Source organism: Myotis myotis, unplaced genomic scaffold, assembly GCF_014108235.1.
Source record: "Myotis myotis isolate mMyoMyo1 unplaced genomic scaffold, mMyoMyo1.p scaffold_m19_p_6, whole genome shotgun sequence".
NCBI classification, from domain to species: domain Eukaryota; kingdom Metazoa; phylum Chordata; class Mammalia; order Chiroptera; family Vespertilionidae; genus Myotis; species Myotis myotis.
In genome coordinates, this window is record NW_023416368.1 from 64,617,036 (window position 1) to 64,636,327 (window position 19,292).

Sequence of the window (19,292 nt, forward strand, 5' to 3'; positions counted from 1 at the left end):
ACAGATTCTGCATATTGATATCATAAAACTGCACTTACTTGGATCCCAGTACCAAAAGAGCAAGCTGCTTCGTCAATCCACAACTCAAAAGTGCAGTGGCTCCCCAATGCCTTGAAAGAGAGAATTCCACCTTTTGATAAAGACCAGCTATTTGCCATTTCCCTACAATCTGAGATGGGATTAATACAGGGAAGTAGCTGTAGGAGCTGTAGGGGGAGACAAATAATATTTAAGGCTCTGAGAGTTAAAAGAGCTACCATTAGCCCTAGCCGGTTTGGCTCAGTGGATAGAGCATTGGTCCGAGAATCAAAGGGTCCCGGGTTTGATTTTAGTCAAGGGCACGTACCTTGGTTGCAGGCTCTTCCCTGACCGGGGCAGCCAGGCTGTGTGCAGGAGGCAACCAATTGATGTGTTTCTCTCACATCGATGTTCCTCTCTGTCTTTCCCTCTCTCTTCCACTCTCCCCCCACCCCCCAAAAAAATCAATGAAAAAATATCCTCAGGTGAGGATTAGAAAGAGAGAGAAAGAGAGAGAGAGAGAGAGAGAGAGAGAGAGAGAGAGAGAGAAGAAAGGAAAGAAAGAAAGGAAAGACAAGGAGAGAAGGGAAGGGAAGGGAAGGGAAGGGAAGGGAAGGGAAGGGAAGGAAAGACAAGGGAAGGGAAGGGAAGGGAAGGGAAGGAAAGGGAAGGGAAGGGAAGGGAAGGGAAGGGAAGGGAAGGGAAGGGAAGGGAAGGGAAGGGAAGGGAAGGGAAGGGAAGGAAGGGAAGGGAAGGGAAGGGAAGGGAAGGGAAGGGAAGGGAAGGGAAGGGAAGGGAAGGGAAGGGAAGGGAAGGGAAGGGAAGGGAAGGGAAGGGAAGGGAAGGGAAGAAGGAAGGAAGGAAGGAAGAAAAGAAAGAAAAGAGCCGCCATTTATTGAATGCATTAATAGGTGCCAAGGACTATTGGTAGGTATGACTGACATATATTATCTCAGGTGCAGTAGGTATGACTGACATATATTATCTCTAGTCTTCAGGACAAACTGTAAGAAAAGCGATTTTACAACAATTTTACAGGTGAAAAACTCAGAGAAGATAATGTGCTCTACATTGTAAGTGCAGAAGCCAGGATTGATCTCAAGAATACAAATCCAAAAAACAAACAAACAACAAAAAGAATACTAATCCAGCTTGGCCAGCATGGCTCAATGGCTGAGTGATGACCTATGAACCAGGAGGTCACGGTTTGATTCCCAGTCAAGGCACATTCCCAGGTTGTGGGCTCCACCCACAGCAGGGGGATGTGCAGGAGGCACACAGGCTGGGATACTTTGGTTTTTGCTTGTTTGTTTTTTATAAATGAGGACTTCTTTGTGTTTTAGAGAGAGAGAAACATTGATGTGAGAGAGAAATATCAATCAGCTGCCTTACCCACCCTGACCAGGGATCAAGCTTGCACCTAGACATGGTGACCTTTGGGTACATGTGATGACACTGAACCAACTCAGCCACATTGGCCAGGGCTATCAATTAGTTAACATTTTCAAAAGTTAACATTTATTATTTGTGTAATTAAATAGGAAGCTCCTTAGAAATAATATTTAGACTTCATACTTCCCTAAAAACTCCATAGAATCTTAACTTCTTTGGTACTTCAAATATATTAACCTGCAAAGTGGGAAGAACTCACTGACTTGGGTTTGAATTCCCAGCTCACTAGTTAACCACTCAGTAATCCAGCAAGCCTCAATTTTTCATCTATAAATTATTATAACCTTATAATCTATAAATAACCTAATACATACTCTCAAAGGATAACTGTGAAACATGAGTGAGATAAAGAAATAAAAGCAACTCAGCACAGTACCCAGCACATGGTAGTTTTATTTCCTACAGATACTAGAGGAGTGTCCTTTAAAATTCTTGAGAAATAGCTATTTACAGGCATCTTAATCAAGAGAAGCCATTTACATACATATTCAATAATATGTCCACTAATTAACAAGGTTTACAATATGAAAATACATCTTTAAAGCCATAAATGGCTATTTGCATTTTAAAATATTTTCCTCCTCATTTTTTGCCCAATTTTATAATAAAGGAATTTTAAAGGATATCTACCCATAAGCTCATTACTGCATCACATCAACTGTTGTATTTTTCTGTTTCCTTTGTAGTCCCTGGTCATTATTTACATATTTTGCTAATGTATTCATCTTGTATGTACTAATTGATTTTGGTTTCTTCATTTAATATATCAAGCATTTAATTATATTAACATTATATTGAATACTGGTGTGTTAATTATAATATATTGATAATTATATATAATTAATGTAATAGTTATAGTAATTACATTTAATATAATTGTATAAGTTAATATGTTAAATACATAATTTGATTATATTACTACAATCCTCATAATCATATAACCATCATATAATATCCCATGAGCTAACATCACAATTTAGCCACTTTCCTATTGCTAGACAACTATTATGATTATATTTAGATTTTTATCATTATAATCCTCCTGGATGTCCTCCTGGACATCATTCTAGAGAACACCTCCACGCATAAAAGTTTTCTTGCTTTTTTTTTTTTTAACTTCTTCATTCAAAGAACTTTTTTTTCTTTTAAATCATTGGGGTAAAAAAAGTACGAACATTCTTATGTCCACATAGCACAACCAAACTGAATTACGAAAGGGCTTAAAACAATCAGCATGACACTGGACTAGACAAGTGATCAACAATACCAGGAGCGCACTGGGTGTGCGTTTCACCACCTCCCTGCCCGTATTGTTTCGTTAGGGTACTTTAAATCACCCCCACTAACCAGCCACTCTGCTGTTGGCAGGAGTACAAATAGGCAGGGCTCTAAAGAACAACTGGGCAGAAACTCCATCCTGGGTCCTTATTCTAGAAATATACTTGAGCTTATCTAGAAGGATCTTCTGACCAGGAAGTTCACAATCTCTAACAAAAAAGCCTGAAAACAATATAAGTATCCATCAATAGGGGGCTGGTTAAAATTAGTGCGCTTGGCTGCACATGAAAATTGTCTGACTAGGGTTTCATAAAGACAGACATGTAGGCCCCAATTCAGACCAATTAAATCAGGATCTCTGAGAGAGTGGTGTGGGCATTTAAAATCTCTTTTGGTAATTTTAATGTCCAGTCAGACTTGAGCACCGCTGGGTTAAAGCATTATACATGCATTTATTCAACAGAATAATGGGCAACTATTAGCAAAATGATAAACAGTGTGTACATCAACCATAGTCTTATGTGAATGAAAGATACTTTTTTTTCTTGTATTTGCATAAAATATTTCTGGAATATAAAAGAAACTGGTATAATAATTTTAGCCTTTGGGGAGAAAGATGAGGGATGTGAAATGAGAGACTTATATTTCAATGTATATCATTTTACATTTTTTGATTTTTTATCAGGTGCATTTAAAAATTAATAATGTTGAAGAAAATAAAGTCATAATTTAATTTGGAAATGATTTTTCAGGAACCCATGCACTAAGCCATGATAGTATCCTTTAGCAGGGGCCAGGTATCAGTGTTCATAGGTCACCGTGGAGCCCAGCAACTTGGAAACAACCAAGTGGCTACCAAGGGTCCTTCTACCTTTGGGAAGAGAGTAGTTCCTGCTACTTCCTTCTGCCCTAGAAACTTATTCAATGTACCATTTAAAGCAAACAGCCACTGCCTGATATGCTTAGGGAAAATGTTTACTCAAAGTTCACTCCCTCACACAGTGTAGGCCATCATTAATGATATGTTAGTCTGGATTATACTCTTCTTAAATAACTTTTCATATTTATGTTATTTTAAGTTATTTTTTCAAATGGAAAGCAGAGATGGTTCCATCTGTTGTCTAAAGCACCAACTTGATGTAACAGTCTCTGCAGGGTTCAGAATACCAATATGGTTTTTATAATTAAGTGTGCTATATTTTAAATTTGAAAAAACCAGTTAGCTAATTTTATTCTATAATGTATTTCGGTTTTACCAAGCCACACAAGAATTCTAATAAATCTAAAAAGTATAGAACAGAGTTTTATATTAATAACTGTGTGAGCTAATAATTTCAGAGGTTTGCAGATTTTTACTTTTTTCAGAAGGTCATGTTCTGTGGGACTTTACAACTGGATCTCTTTTTTCATTTTTGTTTTGTTCTGAGGAGGCAGCAGGTCCCTTAACAGTATTTATCCTCCGAATTTGATATCAGAAAAACAACTCATTAATATTAATGAAAAAAAGAAAATATTTTAACAGAGTCCTTTAAAAAATGTCACAATGCATGCCAAAAACACCCAAAAAGGCAGTTTCCTACTAAAAAACATTATATCAAGAGATCAGATTCTGGAATACCAGAGAATCTTTAAGGCTCATCAGTTTGCAAAACTCTTACATTCATTCATTCAGCAGGTATTTTATTAAATACAATTTCCTGCCAAGCACTGCATTAAGCACTGCCGACACACACAAAGGCAGGGCTAGGATTTACAACTCCATATGGGTGCTCTAACTATAAGATGTTATTTTCTTGTTTCCTTCAGTTACTTTCAAATGTATGCTTTAAAGTGGCAAATTTTTTAAATATTTCTCAATCATATTTTATAAAAGATCTTGAGTAAATAGGGATAGTTAATTAAGAGATAAATGATAGCAAACAGATTGAATTTCTTTCCATCACCTCTAAGTTTTCAACTGTAAAGTAGAAAAAAAGAAAATGTCCAATTTTCTGGGTACAACAGGGAGAAAGTGTTGGCAATCTGAAATATTTATAAAGTGTTAAAGGCAGAACTGATCAAACTGTTGATTCTGTTGCTTCTTCCTAACACATCCTAAATCAACACCTGTTTCATCCCTTGGGGAATGTGCTGGTTAACATCTTACTTGTCCTCAAGTTCTGAAGAAATAGAGTTGCCATGACAACTGAACAAAAATTTTAGTTAGAATTCATTCAATGAAACGCAAAAATCCACTCAATTCCATTTAACTGGTATATGTGTATTGTAAGCAAATTTTCACTCTCTGTTTGTAAAACTGTCAAAGTTAATGTGTTCTGTGGAAATATATCACGAATAAAATATTGAACACACTCACACATACCTTTTGGTCAGAGTAGGCCACAAATAAATAGAATTAATAACTGTTTGACCATTAAATTTTGGTGATGCTGCATTTAGAATTATAGGGTATTGAATATACCTAAAGTCAAGAAAAAGCAGACACTTCTAAAGTTAGTATATTTCTTAGGTTTTGTTAAATTGCCAAGTAAACTCATGTACATATTTACTTTCTGCTGATATCTATATATACAGTGTAACGTAGAGTACATCCAAATAACTAGACTCTGAATTTTCCTAGAAAAATATTTCTGTCGTAAATGCAGAGTTAAGGTTGCTGACATATGCTGCTTAATTAAATTATTAACATCCAACATGCAACTATCTTTACTGGGATCTAATCTGAGGGTTCCACTAGATATGTAGGTTCTCAATCCAACTCCATCAGTTTTGGGGGGATGAATTTCTACTGCCCCAATGGCCATTCTCACTTAGACAACCTCCATGAATTAGTGGTCATTTTCAATTAGACATCAGTAGATAATCAAACACCAATAATCATTTATTGAAAGATGTAGAATATCAAATACAGAATGTGGTTATTTATGATTAAAAAGTCTTAGGTGTGGTGATAAAATCATCTTCCTAAAGTAGTACATGTATCTCTTTATAACACTACTAGAGGCCCAGTGCACGAAATTTGTGCGGGGGGTGGGGGGTGGTCCCTCAGCCCAACCTGCACTCTCTCCAATCTGGGAGACCTTGGGGGATGTCTAACTGCCAGTTTAGGCCCAATCCCACAAGGATCGCAATCTGGGGCCTCTGGCTCCTAACCGCTCACCTGCCTGCCTGCCTGATCCCCCTAACTGCGCTCCCCTGCCGGCCTGGTCACCCCTAACTGCCCTCCCCTTCCGGCCTGGTCACCTCTATTAACTTTTTTTTTAATCTTATCCCCTTCACACACAATTGTATTTGACTTCCTTATTGGCTTCTCCCTGTCACACATTTTTCTCTCTCCTTTATGTAACACTTTTTCCTACTGACTCATCATTTATAAACTTTTCTTTCCTCCTTATTTCCTACTTCTGTTCCATCATCCTTCTTCCCATCTTTCTCCTACCCTCCCTCCCTCCCTCCCCACATTCCTTCTTTCCTTTATCTTTACCCCTGCCCTCCCTCACCTTTTCCTTCCTTCCCACCTTAATTTTTTTCTTCACTTCCCCCCTCGGACCTGCTTTGCTCCCTCCCACATTTCTTCCTCCCATTCTCCTTTTAAGCTCTACCAGCTCCCCTTTAAAACTTTCCTTCCCTTCCTCTTTCTCTCTCATCTACATTCTTCTCTACTTACTTCCACTGTTTTAATATCTATCTACCTGCTTAATTATTCACTATCATTTATCTTTTTTTCTTTTGACTCCTACTTTTAAAATCTGTCCCCAGTACACAACTATACTTGGTTTTCATTATAGCTCCTACAGTTCACTCACACAGCCTCTTTCCTTCTTTAACTCCGCTCTCTACGGACTCCTTTATAGAGTTCTTCCCTCCCTCCTTCCCTTCTTAAAGCTTCTGTTGGGGGGGGGGGGGAGACGTTAACCCCCAGCCCAGGGCTCAGCCCCAGCGAGGTGTTCACCGCCTCTCCTTCCCCGGCCTCCCCGCCACTGTCCTGCTCCCATTCCCTGCTCTGGACGCCCGGCCCAGATAGGGTAGCCAAGGCTCACGCTGCTGCCACAAAGCAGGAGCACCTCTGCCCAGAAGGCCTCGGACCTTCCTCCACTCCATCCTGGACCAGTGGGCACCTCCCACCCAACAGCCACCACTGCCCTCCTCCCACATCTGGGCGGGGCCCCCACTTTGTGCCACCTGCACCCCACCCCTTGCTGGGTGTACCTGCTCCGCACCCCCCGCGGTCGCCACCCCCTTCCACATGCAGTTTCCTTCCCTTTTCCATTCCTGCGTCTTTTTCTCGTTCCCTTTTTGTATTTGTTTCTCCTTTCGGCCTGTCTGCATGCAGGCTTGCCTTCCTCTCCCTCTCCTTTCTTATCCCCTCCTATTATAACCTATCCTACCCCGGGCCTTGCAGCTGCCTAAACAGAGGGTAGGGACGTAGCCTGCTGATCCAGTTGTGACGTGACGCTGTAACGGACAAATTTGCATATTCTTCTATTATTAGATTAGATGCTGGCCACATATTCCAGAACACAATCTACAAATTAAGCAAGATTCAGGGACAAATAACTAGAAAAAATATTCTAAATATATACAGAAGTGAAAGGTTGTGGGGCGCGGTTACGGTGTTTTGGCCAGGTTTAAGCCTCGGACTAATAAAAGGACAGGGTCTTCTCGTTGCCACGTGCAAGTCCCAGCTGGAGGGCAGGGCCCTCCCAGCACAATTATAGCCAACGGCTGTGGTTGTAAGCTTGAACCTGTGGTCCAAACACGTAGCCCCACGTGCCTTGTGATAGAGTTCGGGTGCATGTAGTTGAGTGAGGTTGGAACTCACCAGAATGCTGTAAACAACGTGATCACGCCCCTACTTTGCCTCGTGCATCTGCTATAAAATAAAGACACGGCTTGTGGGCACTGGCGTTGTCTCCTCATCAGGGAGCAGCGTCCCACCAAGACCCAGCTATTATTCTCTTGTCTGTCTTTCCTTAATCCTTTCACCACCACCCCCCGCCCCACTCGGGATCACCCTTGGTTGTGCTGGCATGGCCCAAATGCCGCCCGACCAGGGACTGAGTTCTGCGACCAGAGACTGAGTTTGGCCATAACAAAAGGTATACAGTTAAAGAGGAATATGATAGCAAAATCTTATGTAAGAGAAAGAGCACTGTGCTATACAACACTTATCCACAGCATTATAGTATTAATGGCTACATTTATTGCACTTAATATGTTGTATTATTTTGGCACAAACAGAAAGTGCAATAAGAAAAAATATGTAGCATGATATGTGAGAAGGCACATTGTCCTTTTCAGAAGTCCATTATAAAGGCAGCTGGACAGATTCGGACTGAACACAAGTGGGATGCCAGCCCATCTCCTTCCATCCCCAACCCACCCTCCCCTTCAAGCACTGGTTACAAAAGTGCCTGTGTGCCCCTGAGAAGTGAGTCATGGATATTCCATTTACAGACCGGGTGGAGCTGAGGGAAATCACTATTTCATGCCCAGTTAACTGGAAAAGTCCATCCTGTTTTTCCTCTTTTACATAATAATCATTTTTTACAAACCTGAGATAAAGAACGCTTGCTAAGTAGAAACTCACCAAATATTTCAGCCTTCTTATAGGATCGCAGCGAAGGGAAAGACTGACTTGTGTAGCCAAAGACATGACCTCATAGTGCAGGCTTAACAATTCACACTAGACAAGGGACTTGTACAATCAGGGTAAAACATTTGTTCCTTTTCGCCCACACCAAGAAAAACAGTGGCTGGAGAAGTAAGTGCAGGACCAGTTCCCAAATCAGATTCACCCACCAGGAGTTCACGTTCGCAGCCAAAGCACTTTATGAGTGCAAGGACAATCTTTTACAACTTCCCTTGCGAAGAAAACACAACAGCAGTAGTTTCCTTACACTGACCTCACAAGCAAACCATGAGAAACACAACTTAAAGCCACAACAAAAACTAATTTTCTCCTTTATTTTTTTTAAATATATTTTTATTGATTTCAGAGAGGAAAGGAGAGGAAGAGAGATAGAATCATTGATTGCTGCCTTCTGCGTGTCCCCTACTGGGGATCCTGCCTGCAACCCGGGCTTGTGCCCTGGCCAGGAATCGAACCTCTTGGTTCATAGGTTGAAGCTACTCCGACTGGGCCACATCCATACTTGCATTAAAAGACCACATGCCCAGACCATCTCTCAAGACCACCCAGTTAATCAAATAACAATGTGTAACATATCAATTCAGAACTTAAAATTGTAATGCGTGCTTTAACTTTAAATATATCCAAGCCAAGCCCCTTAACTTACCCAAGTTTTCCCCAAATCTAAAAAGTTGTGTCACTTTTTTATAAACATATTTCAAATAAATGTTAATTAGATCTCCCTTGATCACTAACTTGAGGCCTACATGAGTGAAGGCCACACTGGGCTCTAAGGCTTGGGAAGCAGTGACCGGGTCTGACTAGTGAATATTTGCCTACATGTATATTGCCTACAATTATCAGCACCACCAATTAAATTGGCTTCCTATGGTTCACAATGAACTTAGGTTTTAAGTACATTAAAATTCACAGCATATTACTTTTAATAACAGGAACTACTAGTTATTTTAACAAAGAGGAAAAATTGTATGAGTTTTTATCCAAATCAAATTTTTCCACACCTTATTCTCACTCTCTTTCACAATGTAAAATACCCCAACGACTATTTAACATTTAAAATAATTTAAATCACAAAAGTAATGTAAATTTATTAGAGAAAAATCCAAAATATCAATCAAAACACCCCACAAAAGAGTAAAATAAAATTTTCACCCACCCTTGGCAACCACTGTTAATATGCTGATGTAAAGTGTTCCTAACCCTTGTCCACATATGCATAATCAAATCACGCACTCCTATTTTAAAATATTATTCATACAACTTTATCTTATTTACTTTTTCTATTGATAACACATTTCCATGTATGCATATATACACAAATATATGTGTGTATATGTGCATATGTGTTTGTGTGTGGACATATATGTGTGTGTGTATATACATACATATAAATAATGACTTGGCTGCTGCAGAATATCAACCATTGTGGCTATATCATTCTGTTTAACAAATTTCCTCCTTTGGCTAAATCAGATTTTATTCGTGGTTTTTTAAAAGAACTTGCAAATAATTCTAAAAAACTAATACACCAGAGTCTTAAAAATATTTCTGAACTCCCAGTCGCCTCCATCCAGGTGGAGTTACTGCCTGCTGAGTGTCCTTAACACTCCTCTGAAAACTCGGGGTCTCTGTTTTATCGCTGACAATATCAAGGTAAAAAAAAAAAAGTAAGTAAATAGAAACATGACTCTGTTCTATCTCAAGTCTCCCCTATATAGAAAAAAAGGGATTAATATACATATATATATGCACATATACATACGTATATTTATATATATATATAAAATGAATATATGATCTGTTGTCCTTTAGAATGAATCATTCTGAAAAATGATTCAATTTTAGTAAAGCTTCAATATGAGTAATACTGAACTCCATGACTTAAAAGGCTCCTGGTAATACTTAAACCATTTGGTATTGCATTGTATTCTGTTCAAAAGGTTTCCAAACTCATGGTTACCTCCTCACCACACGCTATTACATAGCACTGATGCTGTCATTTTACAAATGAGGACCAGAGAAATGAAGAGACTTGTTGGATTTCACACATGCATGAAGCTGGATTAAATCAATTGTCTCCTTAACCTGTCTCCCAGGTGCTTTTAACAGAACCCACTGCATTAGATGGAACAGTCAGTTCCTTCCTTACCTCTGCCAAAAATCTCTAATAACCCCTTACAATGTATGGCAAGTTTCAAAACAAGAATGTAAGGAGTGTGCCAATAAATCCACAACAGCAGGCAAGAAAACACACAGGAAGACTTTTATTTTTTTAATCCTCACCCAAGGATGTTTTTTTCTATTAATTTTCAGAGAGTGAAAGGAAGAGGGAGAGACAGAGAAACATCGATATGAGAGAGACATATCCATTGGTTGCCCCCCCCCGCCCCCGCCCCCACCCCCATGGGGGTCAGGGGTGGAGCCTTCAACCTAGGTATGCACCCTGCACCTGCAACCCTTCAGTCCATAGGTGGACACTCTAAGCTCTGAGCACTGGCTAGGGCCAGGAAGACTTTTAGAAAGTAGAGGGAATATCATTGTATTTCATCTCATTCTCCCCAAGAACAGTACCCCAAGAACCCCACTCCCACCAGCAACAGAGAAAGGCAATCCACACAACTCTCCGACAACAACAAGAAATCAAAACTATTTATGTGTCACATGTTTTGTTATAGGCATTAAAAATATGAGTGCAGTGGACTAAAGTGTGTTTTTTTCCAGAATATTCTCTACCCTACCTCAGATAAATGTCATTAGAAATGTTTGTATCATGGAAGGGGAAGGGAGGAAGCACTTCTGTGTAATATCCGTCTGTGGGAGGGAAGAGTAAGTCACGGTCCTCCCTCAGCCATACAAAGCATGACTGCAGAGAGCTCTTAATGCTGTATTTCATGGAGAGATTTAGTCTTCCTCAGTGTTTGACTGATCTTCTTGTTATAGTTCCCAAGTGTTACTCGCTGTATACTCATCTTGGTATATAAGCTGTCGTCCTTTAGATGGCAAATTCCAGTAGGCGGGACCAAGGGTGTCCTACCCTGAACTGTACAGGTGGAGCACAAAACCACAAGCACATGAGCCTCAGATGCGGTTCTATAATGATGATAAGTGGATTAAATTATATTTATACTAGCCTGGTAACAGATTACTTAAAGTTGTCCTAACAGAATCTGGATTAGCACTAACTAGGCCATTCAGGACGAGAGGGGAGGAGTGGAGTCTGCTCTTTCTAGCATTTACACAGCTAGCTACCAAGCAGCTGAAATGCTTTTATTTACTCCTCATATCACTTCATTCAACTGGTCCAAAATAAAATATTTGCTAACCCATGATCTTTTTCATCTCCCTGTTGCATATACATTTTAGGTGGAAACTAGTCCACTAATTCACCAGAGACATTAAAACAAAACAAAACAAAAAAAACCCTTTAAGGTCAAACTTCAGTCTTGAACCAGATGTGCATGTCACTGAGCATATCTTGGCTTTAAAAATTCCTAAACATGCTGACCTTAAATCCAAAGTAACCAAGAACCCAATGCTACTTCTGACTTGAGCCACTAGACAAATAATCTCTTTTTGTCCTAATTTATCCTTCTGGAACAAAGGGTTATTCAAATATATATTTATGTATCACTTAATTAAAAGTGAAAGCATTCTGAAGACCAGCAAATAGAGAATTCTCTCAAATTTCAAGACCACAATGCAGTTTTATAACTTTAAGTAGGGCTTACACTTCACAAATACCTTACTCATATATTGTTCCTAACTACTTCTCCCAAACATGCAAATTCAATCTCTTTAATTCCTTTTGTTTTCCTAGGAACCTCTTTCCTCAAAGCTATGAAAAAGGCTTTTTCGCAAGATCTGAAAAGATATACACTTAAGGAAGGAATCTTGACTGTGACGATTCTCTTTTTATTTTATTTTTATTAAAATATATTTTATTGATTTTTTTTACAGAGTGGAAGGGAGAGAGATAAAGAGTTAGAAACACCGATGAGAGAGAAACATCGATCAGCTGCCTTCTGCACACCTCCTACTGAGGATGTGCCCGCAACCAAGGTACATGCCCTTGACCAGAATCGAACCTGGGACCTTTCAGTCCACAGGCTGATGCTGTATCCACTGAGCCAAACCGGTCAGGGTGACGATTCTCTTTTTAGATGGAATGCCAGAAAGCATGAAGATATGAAAATGACCTTTGATATCAGCTGCTTATATTGAACAACAGGTTTCTTTCTAATCAACTACAGTATGGGAAAACTAGAGGAATGAGAGAACAGTAAGAAACCCAGGGAAATGACCAGGAAGTGCCCAAGAGTGAACAGAGTAACATCCAGGGCAAAACTTGATAAAGGGCAAAACTTTAGAGATGTGAAGAAAAGTTTAAAACAACTAGTCCAAGTCCATCACAGAAAGAAAAATATATAATAGGCTTCCACAAACTCTAAAACAAAAAGATACATGTGTGTGCGCGCGTGCGCAAACCTTTTTACTTAGGTTTTTTCAAAAATATATAGCAATCCTATATAATAAAAGGCTAATATGCAAATTGACAGAATGGCAGAATGACCTGTAGCTATGATGCACACTGACCACCAGGGGGCATATGCTCAACACCGGAGCTGCCCCCTGGTGGTCAGTGTGCCCCTAGAGCGCAGCTGAGCCAGAAGCTGGCTCACGGCTGGTGAGCTCAGCAGTGGTGGTGGGAGCCTCTCCCACCTCCACAGCAGTGTTAAGGACCCCGTGGGGGGATGGCTTAAGCCAGCAGGCGGACATCCCCCAAGCCGTCCTGGACTGTGAGAGGGCACAGGCCGGGCTAAGGGACCCTCCCGCAGTACATGAATGTCATGCACCAGGCCTCTAATATATGCTATAAAACTGCCAAGAAAGTCTACCTGAATCTTTAGGGGGCCTTTCACTCTCAAGATCTACAAATCACATTATGTATTTAAATGCACTGAAGAATATAAATTCATATTAGGAATACTAGATCTTTAACCTAAATATTTTCTATTTTTAATTATGTTTTTATTGATTTGAGAGAGAGAGAGAGAGAGAGAACCATCTATGGGCTGCCTCCTCATGCCCCCTACTGGAGATCCAGCCTGCAACCCAGGCATGTGCCCTGACTGGGAACTGAACTGGCGACCTCTCAGTGCATGGGACAATGCTCAACCAACTGAGTCACACTGGCCTGGGCTAACAATTTTATCTTAATTTCTCGAAATCTATTCAACTACAAAGTGGGCTTCCAAGGGCAGCTAATATCCTGTATGAGGCACTCCCTTCTCCAAAAAGCACATGCGAGCTCCTATTTGGATAAATCTGGATAAGATGAAGCACAAGGTCATTATTTTGCAGGGGAAATTCTCCAGGAGGCTTTTCCCAGGAGCACTACACAGCATCTAAGAGTTAAGCCAGGGAAAAAGCAGGAGGAAGACTTGCTTGGGTGCGCTGGTGATTTTTCCTCATTTCCTGGGTCTTTACTGGCGGCTGCTGTTTCACATGAATCCTAGATGAAGGGCCGTCATCAAGTGAGATGTTCAGCTGAGATCGCCTATTCTCCCAAAGACCTTTATCATAAAAACTTGTAGAAAATCCTAATGAGGTCAATTTAAAAACAAAACAACAGAAACAGTCCTTGGCACACTTTGTGTTCTTCATCAGAACTACGGATGACAAGTCAGAACACCACACTGACAGTGTTCCCACCAAGTGGGAATCAATTTCCGTAGTATGGCCAGACCCTAAATACAGCCACAATTCTTTCGTTCAAAATACACTTAAACTTGCGGATGGAAGAAATGATGGTGGGCAACGGGGCAGAGAGTACAATGTCACTCCATTACCTCCACTAGCATTGAAATGGCTTCAAATGCCTTTGACGCAGTGGTTCTCAACCTTGGCTTCACATTAGAATCACCTGGGAATCCTAAAAATCCTGATGTCTTGGCCTCATCCTCCCGAAAGTCTGTTTCTTTGTTCCTAATGTTGTGGCCCCACCCCATAACAAAGAAACAGAATTTCCGGAGGGTGAGGCCCAGACATCAGAATTTTTAAAAGATTCCCAGGTGATTCTAATATGCAGCCACGGTTGAGAACCACTGCTTTGACAAATGGCTGCCAAAGTAAAAACACCTGTTACACACATGCCCTTTTCTCTGCAGGCTTTGTTCCCTTGATCGAGTCTGGGTTACTAAAAGGGAAGAGAAGTAATTACACACCTGAGTCTGAAGTAATTCTACCATTCTGAGAAGGAACACAGCATCACTAGTACTCAAGGCAATGAAAGGAATAGAATTCCCTACTCAAATTATAAGGATTCAGTTAGCCTCAAGGAAATATGAGACTTTAACTAAGGCAGTTTAAAGTCCTCACAATTTACCTTCTAAACACCACCACATACCCATACCCACCCCACGAATACAAACTATTGGTATTTAATGTTCATATAAATGCAGCGAGGGGCTGTGTGTGTTTTAAAGGAATGGAATTCCAGAAAAGCAAAATCTAGAATACAAAACTTAATAAAATTTACTCATACACTTGAAACTTTTAAAAGGTTTACTACAGTGGGACTAGACTTGTTTAATAATAAACTGCTTTTGCAAGACATTTTGGGCAAAAAGCCCTAGCAGAGTGTTACAGTTGGAAGTAGATGCTCCATGAAAAAGAATTTGCTGGGGGGGGAAAAACTGTTGAAAGTAAGCAAATGAACTCCCAACCTAAGAGTGCATTTTAAGGCATCTTTTAAAAGTTAGCCCTTGAAAGCAGAAGAGCAAAAAGATTTTTTAAAAGACTGGATTCTGTGGTCTAAACGCAGGCTCTGCCAAGTACAGCTGCGGGTCTTGGGCAAACTGGTTACAGTTCTCCGTGACTTGAAGTTTTCTCATCTGTAAAATGGGAACTTTAATGGCACCCACCTCCCAGGGCAGCTGGAGAAATAAATGCGAAGTCGGACGTAAAGCATTTCAGATCTTTTATGCTCCGGCAGTGCTAGCTATTACCATGCAAAGGTGTGTGTTCTCCGCGGTCGCACGTGCGACCTACCTGCACCAGCTTCGTCAAACTGAGATCTCAGCCCTTTGCGAAAAGCATTTCACACCCCGAGTCCACGCATCATGCGGCATCCACCTTCCCGCTGGTTTTGACAATTACAGACTTTTATGCATCCGTCTGCGAGCTTGTCATGGGCAGCAAGCAAGCAGGAAGACGCCTTTCTCGTGACTGTTGCTCCTCCACAACTTCAAAACACGGTCACGTACACAATAGGTTTGGGGCTGCCCTCAACATGACAGCTCACAGCTTTGCAGCGCCCGCAGAGTCACCCCAATGCCCGGCCAACCCCCCACCTCCCTGGCCGAGCCAGCGCACGCCCGGGAACCCCAAGGAACAACTCTGGAAGGAGGAAGGGACCCCGAGGAGTGGGGAGAGCGAGAGAGAGGATGAGGGAGAGAGACAGGGCAGGGGGGCCACCCTCGTGGTCACCACCGTTTCGGGGCCACACTCGGATCCGACGCATCCACCACGACCAGCCCGGGACCCCGCGCCGGCGGTGGGCTGCGACGTCCCGGGCGGCCCGTCCGCTTCTCCTCCCACCCCCGCGGGCCCCGCCGCCAACTCGGTCCCGTGCCAGCCTCGCCCTCGGCGCCCCCTCACCTAAAGGCGGGTCCTTCCTTGGGAGCCCGGCCCGGGGCGGACGCCGCCGCCGAGCTGCCGCCGCCGCCGCTGCCCTTTTTGTTGAAGAGCTTCTGGAGCAGGGTCGGGGCCATGATGCTGCGGCTCCGGCCGGGGCGCTCCGGGGGCCGGCGGCTCAGCGCGCAGCCGGGGGCGGCGGCCGCGGCGGCGGGGCCATCGCGGCGGCGGGAGCGCGGGGCCGCCGCGGCGGAGGAACTCTGCTCGGGGCCGGGGCCGCCGGCGGCCGGTCATATGACGGAGCCGGCCCGCTGCCGCCGCCGCCTCGCACGCTGACAGTTATCTCCTGCGGGAGGAGCCCGCAATTCCACCGCGGCGGCGGCGGCGGCGGCAGCGGCGCGGGAGGAGCTCGGCCACCCCGGCGGCGGCCATTGGCCTGACGGTGGCCCGCCCCGGGCTCACGTAACCCCGGCGGGAGGCGCGGCCGGCTCGGGCGGCCCCGTGCTCGCGGCGCGCGGGGGGCGGGGGCGGGGGCGGCGGCGCGCGCGGCGCTTAAAGGGCCCGACGGGCGGGGGCGGGCGCCGCGCCGCCGGGTGGGCTGCTCCGGGGGCGCCGCTCCCGTGGCCGCCGGGGTTCCCGAGGCGGCGTCGCTCTTTCCGAACAGCGGGAGCGCCGCCGGGCGATCTTTGTTCTTCGGAGACAAAGCCGCTGCCCTGGGGTCCGCGCTCCGTGCAGGTGCGGGGCTCGCTGCAGACCGCGCGCGCTGGGGGGCCGGGGGGATGCGGGGCGTTGCTGTTTCAGCTTGAATCTCACCGCCCCCGAGGCGCTGGCGTGTGTCGGCCGTCCCCAGATTAGATGTCTCGGGTTTTCATTTTTTATTTTATTTTTTAACTTTTTATTTGAATTGTTTGCTCTGTTTGGCATCTTGGGCCACCCTACCCCAGTTACATAAAAAGTTGCGTGTGAAAGTGAACACACGGAATTCACTACATAGATTTAGAAACCGAGGCTGTTTTATAACAAAGGAATGCTTTTTTCCCTAACAATCAAGGAGCGTAATGATGTGATGTCGGCGGCAGATATGATTTGGTTTGGGGGAAAGGAGGTGTTGCATTTGAATCATATTTGAGTTCCCTTTAATGCCCAGTCCCACCCAGTCTCCGTGAGAACTTGGGCCCGTGCTGGGAAAGGCCATGCCAGACTCAGAGCAGCTTCTCCATCGATGCCTTATCATGTCAGCTCCCAGCTTTTCTGGGGAATGGGAATCAGGTGAGTAAGATGATGCCCCTGCCTCGGCTGGCTCCTTCACCAGCAGTGAACAGTTTCTCACCTGGATTCTCACTTGTTCAGAGGAGGACCCCCGTGGAGACGCAAAGAAACAAATGTACTCCCGTAAATATAAGTAATAAAAAATAACTCTTCTTGGCTTATTTTAATGTGCATTATCAATTTTTATGGTGTGGGGTTTGGGCATTGGTAGGAAACTGTGAATGATGATGTGCTGACATTTCACAAAGGTAAGGGAAAGATGATGGAAATTAAAACTCATTTTTTCCCTTCTGAATTTTACTCTTAAAATGGTGGGTGAAGTACTCAGACTGGTGAGCAATCCTCCTTTTACACAATGAAATGCACACAGAACTCTGATTTGCAACTTTGATCTATTTACTGGGAGCATCTACTTCATAGGACTGCCAGTATTGGTCAGTATCCTGTAAAGCAAGTATTGGCCTAATCTGTTGTGACTTTATTAAGACGGGGTCCCAGGTCCTATGTCCCAACAACACACTACTCTCCCCTACCCCATCCTTGGAATAAGTAAAGTAAAGTTCTTTATTCTCCAAACTGAAATCTGCATTCCCTTGATATGCCTATCAAGCTTTTGCACCTGCATGCTGAAGAGGGTTTTGACATGGTGTCCCTTGTTCCTCACCTCCAAGGACTGTTTCAGTTCCAGCTTGGTCCAAGTGTGCAGGATCATCCAACAGAGACAATAACAAAAACAGCCTACCCCAGCCGTCCTCCTCAATTTTGGTCCTGGTTGGGCAACTCTAAAGGGAGAGTGTGCCTTTGAAATCATTTAGAACAGACTTCTGTTAGGGGAGAAAAAAGGAACTCAGGTGGTTCCCCTCTCTCCCTTGTCTCCCTTTGCTTCCTCTCAATACCACATTCTTCTTCACCTTGGCTCTGCCCACAGCTCTCGTTCTGGGTTCTAAACGTGCAGAAAAATCCTAACCAGCAAGGTTCTGGGAGCCAGCTCTAGACAGCTCTCCCACTCCAGTTGCATCATTTCTTTCCTTGGTTGGTGTTTGTTTGTTTCTTTGCCTGTCATCCGTTGGTCACTGCTTCATTCCTGAGACTTATCATAGTCCCAGTCTGAAGCACTGGTCTTGTGCTCATCTCCCAATGACGTACCTTTCATTCACCTCATCCCACTCATGCATCTTAGAAAATATATCAGCTGGCTGCTCCTGTACAGAGCTGCTGAGGCCACTGTAGCCTACCTCCTCTCTGTTAGCCCCTTCTACCTAACAGAATGCCAGTTTTGTGCAGGTGTCCATACCTCCCCCAGGCCAACGTGCCTTAGGATAAACTGACATTATCTGCAACCTCTAGTCTGAATTATCTGAGTGTAATCCTATTCCTTTCGCAAGGTATTACTTCAGGAATGAGCATGTGGGGGCAATTCTAGCCAAGAAGGCTAGAGGGAAAGGAGCTGGAAGAGAAGGGGTGATTCTGGGAAAAGTTGTCTCACTCTTAAAGAGAAATGTGCTTTTTTTTTTTTTTTTCTTCCTTTGGATGTTTACATGTAATGCTAACACTCTTGCTACTAGCCTGAGCATGAAACCAAGATTGCAGATAACAGAGAGGTGGAAGCAAGCTGTGTCCTTGATAACATTATTGATCCACAATCCCTCTGCCCTAAACCGACCTTTCCCATTTGAGATATTTCTATTATTGAAAGCTAAAAGTTGATAAGAAAGGATCCTGATTTCTCTCCTCAATGAGATAAATAAGTCCTATGTTTAATCTTATATACCAGGGAAAACAGTCATCACCAATGGACCTGCTCTATTTTTCATATACTTATTAAAAAGATTTTTATTGATCTTTAGAGACAGGGAAAATGAGAGGGAGAGAGGGAGAAGCATCAATCTGCTGCTTTCTATGCTCTCAACTAGGAATGGAGTCTGCAACCTGGCATGTGTCCTGAACAGGAATCGAACCAGTGACCTCTCAGTGCACAGTATAACAC

At 43.1% G+C, this 19,292-nt stretch overlaps 1 protein-coding gene across 2 annotated transcripts in view; it reads right to left on the reverse strand.

The window, feature by feature from the left end:
- Nucleotides 1–16,476, reverse strand: part of FNIP2 (folliculin interacting protein 2) — a 131,041-nt gene extending 114,565 nt beyond the window's left edge. Inside the window, exon 1 of one of the 2 annotated variants that reach the window (XM_036315295.1) lies at nt 16,061–16,476. In XM_036315295.1, coding sequence (XP_036171188.1) covers nt 16,061–16,173 — 113 coding nt within the window. In that variant the 5' untranslated portion in view covers nt 16,174–16,476. The remainder of the gene's footprint in view (nt 1–16,060) is intronic. The other variant, XM_036315298.1, reaches the window with a different exon arrangement.
- Nucleotides 16,477–19,292: the final 2,816 nt, after the last annotated feature.